Source organism: Cucurbita pepo, chromosome LG10 (genome assembly GCF_002806865.2).
Source record: "Cucurbita pepo subsp. pepo cultivar mu-cu-16 chromosome LG10, ASM280686v2, whole genome shotgun sequence".
Taxonomy (NCBI): Eukaryota; Viridiplantae; Streptophyta; class Magnoliopsida; order Cucurbitales; family Cucurbitaceae; genus Cucurbita; species Cucurbita pepo.
Genome location: NC_036647.1, coordinates 7,669,556 through 7,681,340, shown reverse-complemented (window position 1 = coordinate 7,681,340; position 11,785 = coordinate 7,669,556). Strand labels below are relative to the sequence as shown.

General features: G+C 32.6%; 2 protein-coding genes across 2 annotated transcripts in view; both read left to right on the top strand.

Moving 5' to 3' along the window:
- On the top strand, positions 1 to 1,431 carry LOC111804420 (probable auxin efflux carrier component 1d; the record flags this gene model as incomplete). The annotated part of the gene is given in 6 exon segments (XM_023689221.1): positions 1 to 51; positions 284 to 554; positions 627 to 712; positions 798 to 955; positions 1,035 to 1,111; positions 1,197 to 1,431. Coding segments are annotated over 6 exon segments (710 nt in total), but the record flags the coding sequence as incomplete, so codon positions are not given.
- Positions 1,432 to 10,455: 9,024 nt separating this feature from the next.
- The window catches only part of LOC111803057 (CDPK-related kinase 1-like), a 6,580-nt gene continuing 5,250 nt past the window's right edge, over positions 10,456 to 11,785 (top strand). Inside the window, exon 1 of the mRNA XM_023687316.1 lies at positions 10,456 to 11,672. Within this exon, the coding sequence (XP_023543084.1) occupies positions 11,223 to 11,672 (450 nt within the window). The 5' untranslated portion in view covers positions 10,456 to 11,222. The remainder of the gene's footprint in view (positions 11,673 to 11,785) is intronic.

The window sequence follows — 11,785 nt, the reverse complement described above, 5'->3', positions numbered from 1 at the left end:
ATGTTTTCCGGCACGGGGAGTACGACGGCGCCGGCGGAATGAACCAGAAAGGTACAACGTTAAAAAGTAAAGATTTGGTTTTGTTTTTTTGTTGGATTTTGTACTTTTTTCAAGTGGGTCAGTAAAGGAAATTAATGTTCTTGTTTTTTGTTTTTCAAATTTGTCGGATTTTATNAATTAATGTTCTTGTTTTTTGTTTTTCAAATTTGTCGGATTTTATCAAAACGAATGACTTTATTGAACTTTGAATATTAAGATCTGTTTGTACTGAAATTTTGGTTAGATTTGGATGAGTTTAGCTTTGGGAACAAATCCGCCGTGAACGGCGGAGCATTTGACGGCGGCGGTCCTGTTCTATCCAAGCTCGGGTCGAGCTCCACCGCTGAACTTCACCCGAAAACTGGCGACGACATAGCGGAGTCCAAGCCGACCATTATGCCACCGGCGAGTGTGATGACAAGGTTGATTCTGATCATGGTTTGGAGGAAATTGATCAGAAATCCAAATACGTATTCTAGCTTGATCGGCCTAGCTTGGTCTTTGATCTCATTCAAGTACGAAAAAAAACCCTCATTTTGGGAATTACGACTCGAACTTTGTATCGAACTAAATATACCGTTTTGTAGGTGGAACATTGTGATGCCAGCCATTGTTGCTCGATCGATCGCCATTTTATCCGATGCCGGGCTCGGGATGGCAATGTTTAGCCTTGGTATCGATTCTCTTCCACTCGAACAGTAACGTGTAGGGTTGTTCATGTTAATTGTGAATGGTTACATATAATTGGTATTGTGTAGGGTTGTTCATGGCCTTGCAGCCTAAGATCATTGCTTGTGGAAACACGGTTGCTTCCTTCGCCATGGCGGTTCGGTTCATCACTGGTCCGGCCGTGATGGTGGCTGCCTCCGTAGCTGTTGGGCTCCGAGGAGTTCTCTTGCACATTGCCATAGTTCAGGTGAAGAAACGCGACGATGTCCTTATCAAACCATTGAATTCCAAGAATTTGATGTAATTAACGTTTGTTTCACACGTAGGCTGCCCTGCCTCAAGGGATTGTCCCTTTTGTGTTTGCCAACGAATACAACGTCCATCCCGACATTTTGAGCACTGGGTTTGTTCTCAATCTCGATACTCATCATCCCGATACTTGATTCATTATCTTTGACGCTTTCTTCTCGGGTTTTTTTTTCTTGCAGAGTCATATTCGGGATGCTGATTGCTCTACCGATAACTTTGGTTTATTACATCTTGCTCGGACTTTGAAGCTTTGCAAATCTGTCATTTTCTCTAACCTAAAAACAAAAAGATTTTGTTGTAATGTTTTTGTCCTTTATTTTTTGTGCTCTCTCTATTTCTTTTGTTCTTTTGATGGAGAAAGTAAATTAAAGCTTTTTCATATTCTCTCTTAATAAATAAATAAAAATAATAAGTTGAAATATTAAATGTATATATATATTTCAACTATTAAATGTATATATATATATATATTTATTTATTTATTTATTTGGCTTTAGATAAATTATTAAGCTAATTAAGTATGTTAATAATTATTGTTTTATTGTAATATTCATTAAACTATAATTTAATTTAATCTATTTTATGAAAGTGTATACTATTCTTAATTAATTCAAATAGGTGTCTTAGAATAATTGAAATAAATTTATTATTATAAATAAACGTTTTTCATAATATATTAATATCTTGAATTTTTAATTTTTAAAAGAATAAAAAATACACTCATCATTATTATTATATTTAAAAAATACTCATAAATTTTTTTAAATTGTGTATTAACAACTTTTAAAAATGGTCGTCTTATTTATATATTATTTATCAACTATTTAATTTAAAATAAAAAAAAATTCAAGGTATCAATTAGATTTTATATTTATGGATATTTTTTAAATAGCTTAAAAGATATTTTTATTAATTAGATTTTATTTTATTTAAAAACATTTATTTAATCTAAAGATAATAAAAATTATATTTTTTTTTATAGTAATTGAGTGGGTTAATTTTAATTTTCATTAAATTTGAATTACGAAAGTAGAACCTAATCATTAAATAAATAAGAGATTTTTATTTATTTTTTTTAATAAAAAAAAAAGTCTAAATTTAATATTAATTATTAATGTTATTAAAATAAAGAAGATTGAAAAAGACTCCATTGGGGAGCACGCGAGTGTACGGAATTTATTATTTTTTTATTCATTTATTTATTTTAATTTTCTTTTATATATTCCAATATCTCCTCTCATTATGACCTTTTATCCTAAATTCTAAATAATAATGTCTCATCATTTGGGTTATTAAAAAAATAATAAATTATAATTTTATAATATTAGTTAAATTGAATCTAACTCGAATTATTGATAATTTTAAAAATCCATTTTTTTTTTTTTTTTTTTTAAAGGGACGTTGGACCTCACTGGATGATAAAAGTCCCACATCGGCTAATTTAGGGAATGATCATGGGTTTATAAATAAAGAATACTCTCTCCATTGGAGTGAGACATTTTGGTGAGGCCCAAAGCAAAGTCATGAGAGCTTATGCTCAAAGTGGATAATATCATACCATTGTGGAGAGTCGTGTTCGTCTAACACTCATAACCCACTCACTTTGGAGCTCAGCATAAAATGTGGGACACTCACAATTTACCCCTTTTAGGGCCAGCGAGCTCATAACCCACTCACTTTGGAGCTCAGCGTAAAATGTGGGACACTCACAATTTACCCCTTTTAGGGCCAGCGTCCTCGCTGGCAGGTGTCTGGCTCTGATACCATTTTTAATAGCCTAAAACCCACCACTAACAAATATTGTTTGTTTTAATCTGTTACGTATCACTGTTAGTCTCACGATTGTAAAATGTGTTTACTATGAGAGGTTTCCACACCCTGATACCATTTTTAATGGCCTAAAGCCCACCACTAACAAATATTGTTTGTTTTAATTTATTACGTATCACTGTCAGTCTCACGATTGTAAAATGTGTTTACTAGGAGAGGTTTCCACACCCTGATACCATTTTTAATGGCCTAAAGCCCACTACTAACAAATATTGTTTGTTTTAATCTGTTACGTATCACCATCAGTCTCACGATTGTAAAATGTGTTTACTAGAAAAGGTTTCCACACCCTGGTACCATTTTTAACAGCCTAAAGCCCACCACTAACAAATATTGTCTGTTTTAGTCTGTTACGTATCACCGTCAGTCTCACAATTGTAAAATGTGTTTACTATGAGAGGTTTCCACACCCTTATAAGAAATGTTTCGTTTCGCTCTCTAACCAATATGGGACCTTACAATAATGTTGAGACATTGATGAAAATTTTATTCTAAAAAAAACTATGATACTTCTGTAAACTCCTAATCTAACCTAACCCAACTTATGATATTCGTACTAAATGCATTATTTTATTTTCTTTTTAATTAAAAAAAACAACAATTTTCCAACTTAGGAAATTATTATAAAAGTTTGAATTTCCAAATAATAATTATTATAATTATAAAATAGTGAAAGTGCAAGACAAGAGTACTTTATTTTTGTTAATAAAAATGTCAAAGTGCTTCTCTTTATTTATTTTTCTTGAGAATAAATAAATTAATTAATTAATTAAAAAGTTGATGGGGTTTATGGTTATGATTGTGGCAAAAGTGATTAACCCATTTTTTAAAATTTAATGTATATTGTTTTTAATTATTTAATTTACAAAGAATATGCACCACACGTGGCCTTACATCATTGGTTGGTTCTTAAGAAACATTCTTAGGGCTCTTAGGTGCCCTTTTTCTAGTTTCAATAGCCATATGGCCATTCTTTTTAGTGACAGTGCATTTAGGAAGTCACTTAACATCATGCCATCGCCGGATGTTTATAGGATTCCGCTCGGATTATCCAACCCAAATTATAAGAGATTGAGTTGGGTCATATTTTTTTTCGGTTGATATTTGTTATTGTTGGTTGAACGTGATCAGTTTGAAAATAAAGTTACAACCCAACTCAATCCTATCCGTTTTAAGATTACGAACAATTGACTTTTGTATCTGATGTTAGTGATGTATAGTGACTTGTGAATGTTTGATATATGCTTCCCATCGCATTACCTATAAGATGAAGTTATGTGCCCACTAACCGAGTGACCTCCTAGGAGAATTTCTTAACAAGAACCTAATTCAAAACAAAACACGCTCAAATAACTTATGTGGGTTTGTGAAGACAATTTCCGCTCTTACAAGCAACTCAAATAAAAGAAGTGGCATATCTTTATCACGAAGAAAAGCTAGATTATTTAAGGATTAGATGTTGAATTCTAAACGTAACATCTCAAGTCCATCACTAGCAAAGGTTCGTTTTGGCCCGTTACGTATCACTGTCAGCCTCACTGTTTTATAATGCATTTACTAAGAAGAAATTTCTACACTTTTATAAGAAATACTTTGTTCTCCTCTCCAACTAACGTGGGATTTCGCACTAAACTCGAGGTATTTGGAAGTGTGGAATGACATGAGATGAGATGTAAAGGAGCCAATAAAATCTAATCCCATTTGATACACAATCTAGTTTGAAGATGTGCATATCCTCACCTTTTAATGCCACTAAGCTATACCATTACAATTCTATTCTTCAACTTTTACTCATTTAATTAAGACGGTCCATGGGTACACGGTTGGATTAATTTTAAAAAAAAAACTTGGACCAACCTGAAATTTCGGGTTAGTTGGGTCGATGATCTAAGCAAATTGAATAGAGTTCACAACTCAATCTAACCCTATATTTACCGGTTGGATTGCTCTATTTTTAAAAAAATCCTACTTATTCATAATACCTGTTATATTAATAACCAAAATTCAAATATTGAACCTTTACCAGTCACAACACATCATTAACATCAGTTACAAATATTAAATAATTATTTTTTTTAGGTAGGGTTTGTGAGTTGGGTTCTAACCATATTTTTAGTACGATAAAAAGAAATGTCAACCCACAAACCGAACCAAATTTTTTATTATTAAAAAATTCAAGCAAACCTGAATTGGAAAAAAAAAAAAATCTAACTCATCCCAATCTTTACCTTTATGAAATGTTTGAAATATTTCAATTTTATATTTGATACGCTTTTTTTTATTTTAAATAAAATTTAATCGATTTATTAAATACAAATTTATAAATACGAAGCTTATTGATTTTTTAAAATTAGTTTAGAAATTACAGTTTTATAAATATTATAAAAATATAGGATTAGAATCCCTTCTTTTATTTTATTTTAAAAAATATAAAAAAAAATTAAAATATTTTTTTTTTAAATAAGTTTTCAGTCAAAATGAACAACGAAAAAAAACACATCAACAATAGATTGAGCTAGATTGAGTTTGGCTATAAACTTTTTGAAGTTGTTCGGGTCACTAACTTACTTAACCCAACCCAATAAAAAAACACCTCTTCTTGATCCGGGTCCGGGTTCAGTTAAATAATTCAGATTAGTTAAGTTCTTAAATAAAAAAAATAAATAATAAAAAATAAAAAATAAACTAAAATTTGAAAGTGATATGTATTTAATTTAGAATTAAAAAAAAAAAGTGTATAATAAATTTTAAAAATATATATATATATGGGTTTAATAAGGCCCACAGTAGCAGTCATTTGTAATCATGCGGCCGCCGCCGCTGCCGCCGCCGCCCGCCGCCTGCGCCCTGCACCCTACCCTATCTCTTTCTTTTTCTGGTCATTTCATTTATTTCCCAATCCCATTTTATTATATTTATCCCTTTTTTTTTCCTTAATTCTTTCATCTTTAATAATACCCTCTTGAATTAATATCTTTTTAATATTTTGAAAATGCCTTAAAATATAGAGACCCAGAAGCTTAAGCGACTTATGTTGTGGCACATGTGTGTTTCATAGTGAGAACGAGTGTCTCGTACGACTTCCTTTGAAATGAGTTTTTCCACCGCATATGAACCCTGAAGCTTAAGCAACTTATGGTTGTGACACGTGTGTTTCACAGTCATTCAAAGACAGTACTAGGACGACTCCCTTTGAAATGATTTTTTCAAAATTTTTTAATTCAAGACTTAATTAGAGGTGTTCGTATTACTCAATAACCCGATCAATCTTGTCTACCTAAAAATTTAATCCAATTCAAATTGAAAAAAAGAATCTAACTCAATTCAACTTTTGACATTTGTAACTGATGTTAGTGATGACTCGTGATTGATAATGTTTGATATCAAAGACAGTACTAGTTTTAATTAAAAAAAAAAAAAAGAATTACCTAACAACCCAACTCAACCGAACCCGAAATTATAGGTTTGGATTGGGTTGTAAACTTTATTTGAATTACTCGAGTCACCAACATAATCAATCCAAAATTTCGAGTTGATTCAAAAAATTTCTCGAGCTGAATTTGCATATATCTCTAACTTTAGGGTGCAAATAAAAATTATCTAAAAATTTGGGGAGATGAAATAAATTTATTTGGGCCCAAAATGTTCATGGGCCTTAGGTTCATCTATTTGTATATAAGCTTTCCCAAAATGTTCATGGGCCTTCGCCATTATTTTGAAAGACTTTAGGGGCTAAAATAGATATTTTAAAAGTTTAGGAGCAAATAAAAAAAAAGACATAATTGAAAAGAATTATTTAAATACACATGTCTAAATTTTTATGCATTTTAGGATTATTTCCTTAAATGGATGAATTTTGTTATGTCATTCCTCCTCGTAAATAGATTGATTTAACTATAAACGAACCAAACAGAAGAAATCGAAGATTTGAATCGACTAAATAGAGCCAGATATAAAGAAATACAACAAGATCAGGCAACATTGCCAATGTGGAACAGAGTCTAAATTATAGTTAACTCGTATTTTGAGTTGTAGCAATTACCTAGTGGCGCATTATTGAGAGTCTTAAAGGACTTTATCCCAATTGATGAATAATTACTAGAATGATGTGGTATGCATGACAGCGTCTCATGAATAGAGAGGTATGAAATCTCGCATTAATCAAACTAAAATATTTGACATATTTCTAACTGACCTTTAGGTTGTTGTCGATTAAGTGAGCTACTTACCTTAAAGCGAAAACTTCAACTTAAATAGATTTGTATTCAATTCAAGTGTTGATTCAGAATCAATGGTTTCTTACCGAGAAAAAAAAAAAACAAGAAAATAGCTCAATTCTAAAACCCTAGATAACAACTTCACACAGTGTACAGTACTAACAGATGACACCCCTCTCAACATGAAAGAGTGAGGGTGAGGGGTAAGAGAGAGATCATGAAAGAGTGTGTATCCACCGGCGACTGCTACTAGTCTAACTCGATGATTGATGGGAGGAACGGTAGCATCTCGATCAAAAGGTGGTGGTCTGTTTATGTAGAAGATGTTCATAAGAAAAGAACTAGTTGTGAGTCAATAAGCTTGACTTATATTTAAAAAATATCTTTTCTTTTCATTTTCTTATACTTTCCGGTGCTTTTATATATATATATATATATATATTAAAAAATATATTGCTAAAATATATAATTGGTTAAAAAATTTAATAAAAATGGTCTTTAAAGTAATTTCCAAACCCCAAAACATTATACACAAAAACCTAATTGATTAGAATTTTAAAAGGACTTTATCTAAACCAAATTATGTTAAATTTGAAATAAGTTTTCCTTTTTAAATAAATAAATAAAGTAAATTGGCATTAAAAATAGAGCCTGGTGGAAGATTCCTCCCTCATTTTTATTTATATATATATATATATATTATTATTATTATTATTATTATTTTCCCTCTCTTCCCTTTTTTTCTCACTTTTTCCCTTAGTCAAGATGACCATTGATGAGAGGATGGAGAAGATGGGAAAAGGGAAAAGAATGAAAGATAAATTAAATAAAAGAAAAAGTAAAAATAAAAAATTAATTAATTAATTTAGAAATTATAGAATATATTTCTATTTTAAAATATAAAAAATATTTAATTTAATTATAAAAAAGAACGTTGTCACCTGAGATCTTATAAGATACTTAATAATGAAGTGTTAGATGAAAAGACCAAAATAGTATTAAATGCAAACTTAGGATATAAATGTATACACAAAATATTAAAGTATGTTTTGACATCTCCATTAGTTATAATATACTTAAAAAATTTCAATCCAATTTCAAATTAATAAAAATAATTCACATCTATCGATTAGATTTTGTTTGAACATGACATAAAATTTCCCAACGATAGAACTTTTGTATAAGAAACTTACCAAAATCAAAATTTAAATTATGGTGTAATATAAGATTTAAATTCATGACAATTGTAATGGTCCATACCCATAATTTGAATAAGAATTCAGAGTATGGATTTAGCACGAATGACCCCAACATTACTTACTACTCACTTCTAAAAGTGAAGACTATCCCCACGTACCAACACAAATTCTTTCAGCAAATTTTGTCATCACTCGCATGTATCCTACGTACATTCCTAAGAGGTCACTTGACATAAAATTGCTCTAATAACCATGAAGTTCCTATCATTGAGTCATCGAAAATAAAAGTGTATTTTATTACTATAGCTAGTAATTTTCATTTTTTTAAGTATTTCTTAGTCATCTTATTCCAAGGGTCGCTATCATTTGAATGTGATCTCTCATATACCTCTTCTTTTACTTGACTCGTCAAGTTAGGCTTGGATTGGTTGTTCTAGTACGTGGTGAAGAAGAAGAGAGGGAAGATCTTGATCAAAATTGGTAGGTTATCCACTCTTTGTCTAAAAAAGCAAAGTCTATACCATCCATGTGGTAGTTGGATGCAAAACCAAAGAATTCTACATTTTTCTCCCTTTTCTGACAATGAGAAAAATGATGTTTCAGCAATGACCACAATTATTAAAAATTTGAAGCAAAATCCACCCTACAGTTCTTAGTTTTAAAAAATTAGGGTAAAGAGGGTTGATAACAACCAAAAGAAAAAAATGTTTGGTCTTCCTCTCCGACCAATGTGAGATCTCACAATCCACCCCCTTTGGGGCCCAGTGTCCTCGCTCACATACTGCCTAGTGTCTAGTTCTGATACCATTTTGTAACGGCCCATACCCGCCGCAAGTAGATATTGTTCTCTTTAGACTTTCCCTTTTGGACTTCCTCTCAAGGTTTTTAAAACACGTCTGCTAGGGACATGTTTCCACACCCTTATAAAGAATGTTTTGTTTCCCCCTCCAACCGAGGTGAGGTCTCACAATCCACCCCCTTCGTGGCCCAGTGTCTGGCTATGATACCATTTGTAACAGCCAAGCTCACCGCTAGCAGATATTGTCCTTTTTAGACTTTCTCTTTTGGGATTCCCCTCAAGGTTTTTAAAACGCGTCTGCTAGGAAGAAGTTTTCACACCCCTTCTAAAGAATGTTTCATTCCCCTCTCTAACCGATGTGGAATCTCACATAAATGGTCATCAAACGGAATCTAAAAAGTGATGCTTCAACTTTCAATCTACGCTTCTAAAGTCTCATAATCTCTAACATGGTATTGTTTGATGAGTTGAATTAAAATTATTTAGGTAAAACTACGATACAATGATATCGACAAATTCAAACAATTTCACGAACCTCATTCACATTCAAATCCACCAAAGACATAAGAACAAGAGCTTTTGAAATCACAAAAGAAAAAGAGAAAGGAGGCAGCAGGTCTGAAAAGCTCATATACAAACAAAAGGTCATTCAATAAACTATATATATCTTGTTGCAAAGCTCAAGCAAGAAATTGAACTTATATAGATATATATATATATATATATTCTATCTTTCTTGGTGTTTGTGATAACCCAACAAAGACAGCCTGGAATAGAAGGATCCAAGCCAAACCTCAACCCCACTTCCATTATTCTTCCATTCTTTGTTACCAAAATAAAATATAACTCGTTTGTCACCACATATAAAGCTTACAAAAAGAAGAGAAAGTGGAGATAATATGTGTTGCCTAACATTGGTAACCATTTTCCTCACTTTCCCACCTTTTTATTTCATATAGTTGAATGGTATATGATTAGATTATATCCTACTTTAGGCTCCAACATTTTTAAAACTAGGTTTAAACTCGTTGCAAATTCAACTCCTAAACTTCGATGATTAGATTATGATGTAAATATGGTCCAAACTATGTTGTTTTTAGATCTAAGGACACGTTGAAAATGACTTTATGAGCATAAGGTCATTTTAAATAGACTCTAAATCTTGAAACTGGGAATATTTGCTAAAATCATCCCACCTAAATGGTGGTGAAATTCTCTATTTATAATCATCAAATAAATTATAAAGGTATAAATGGATACAAGATATTGGTCTACAATAGAATGTCAAATATGGTACTTATGGTAAACGGTAATGGAAGATAAATATCTAGATATTTGTCTTTAATAAAAGATCAAATATGGTATCTATAGTAAACCGTAATGGAATTCTAAATATCTTTAACACCTCCCGCAAGTTGAGCATTGGATTTGAACCAATGTGAAACTTGGAACTGAAAAATTCAAAAAGAGGTCTATAGAGAGTAGAATCGGAGAAACAACCATGGGTTATGGGCTATAGAGACTCAAGATAGAGGTTTTAGAATCAAGAGCGAGGGGTTCGATGGTGGCTGTAAAAGAAGGGTGGACGTGGTGACAATCAGAGCAAGAAAGGAAGAAGAGGGCAAAATCTGAGAATGCGGACTCTAAGGTGTATTTTACGGTTTACCATAGGTACTATATTGGACGTTTTAAACAAAGCAAAGCAGATAAGCATTGGTGGGTCCAAAGTATAGTAATTTATAAAGCATAGGGCCACACAATCATCAGAAATTTGAGTATTAAACTTGTAAGTTGCAATGAAATATAGAATTTTGTATTGTGTTCTGTCTCACCTGGGCCTCATTAACGTGTTCTGGTTTCCCTCTTTGCTTGTTCTTTGCCTTGATTTCTGCTCCCATGATGTTCGTCTTGTAGTGATTCTTGTTGGGATTACCTATCACAAACATTGCAGAATAAACCATTAAGGAAAACAATACGTTTACGATCCTCACTAACTCTCTCTTCTTCTTCTAATTTCGCCATTGATTTCTCCTTTGCCATTGCCATTATTAGAGAAGTTCAAAGAAACGGTACCTTCGAGGTCTCTCTCCCATGGAAGAAGCTCCTTCATCTCAGTGATTGATTATCCCCTTTCGATTGTGCTCCTAGGGTTCCAAATCCATGGGAATTTGCCATTCGAAGGTGACCGCAAACCCTAAGGCGAAATGCGAGGACAACGCCGATTCACACACCAGAAACTCCCCTTCCAATTTTCCGTTCTTCACTCCGAGTCCTCTGTCTAGCGTGTTCAAGAACTCGCCATCCGGCGGTGCCAAACGCCGGTCCAGGCCGTTCCCGCCGCCTTCGCCGGCGAAACACATCAAGGAACTTCTCGCACGACGCCATGGCTCTGCTAAGCCGAATCAGGCCCCGATTCCTGAAGAAGGCAACGGCGACAGCGAGGTCGTTGAGGTGAATAGGGAGTTTGGATATTCGAAGCAATTTGTGGCGCATTATGAGATTGGGGAAGAAGTAGGGCGCGGCCATTTTGGGTTCACTTGCAGAGCTAAGGCGAAGAAGGGAAGCCTCAAGGGTCGCCATGTTGCTGTCAAGATCATCCCCAAATCCAAGGTTTCGATTTTTCTTTTTTTTTTCTAATTTTCAAAATTAGAGTTTCCATTTTAAAATCAAAATAATATTTAAATTTTAAAAAATAAAATAATAAAATAAAATGATATCAGAGT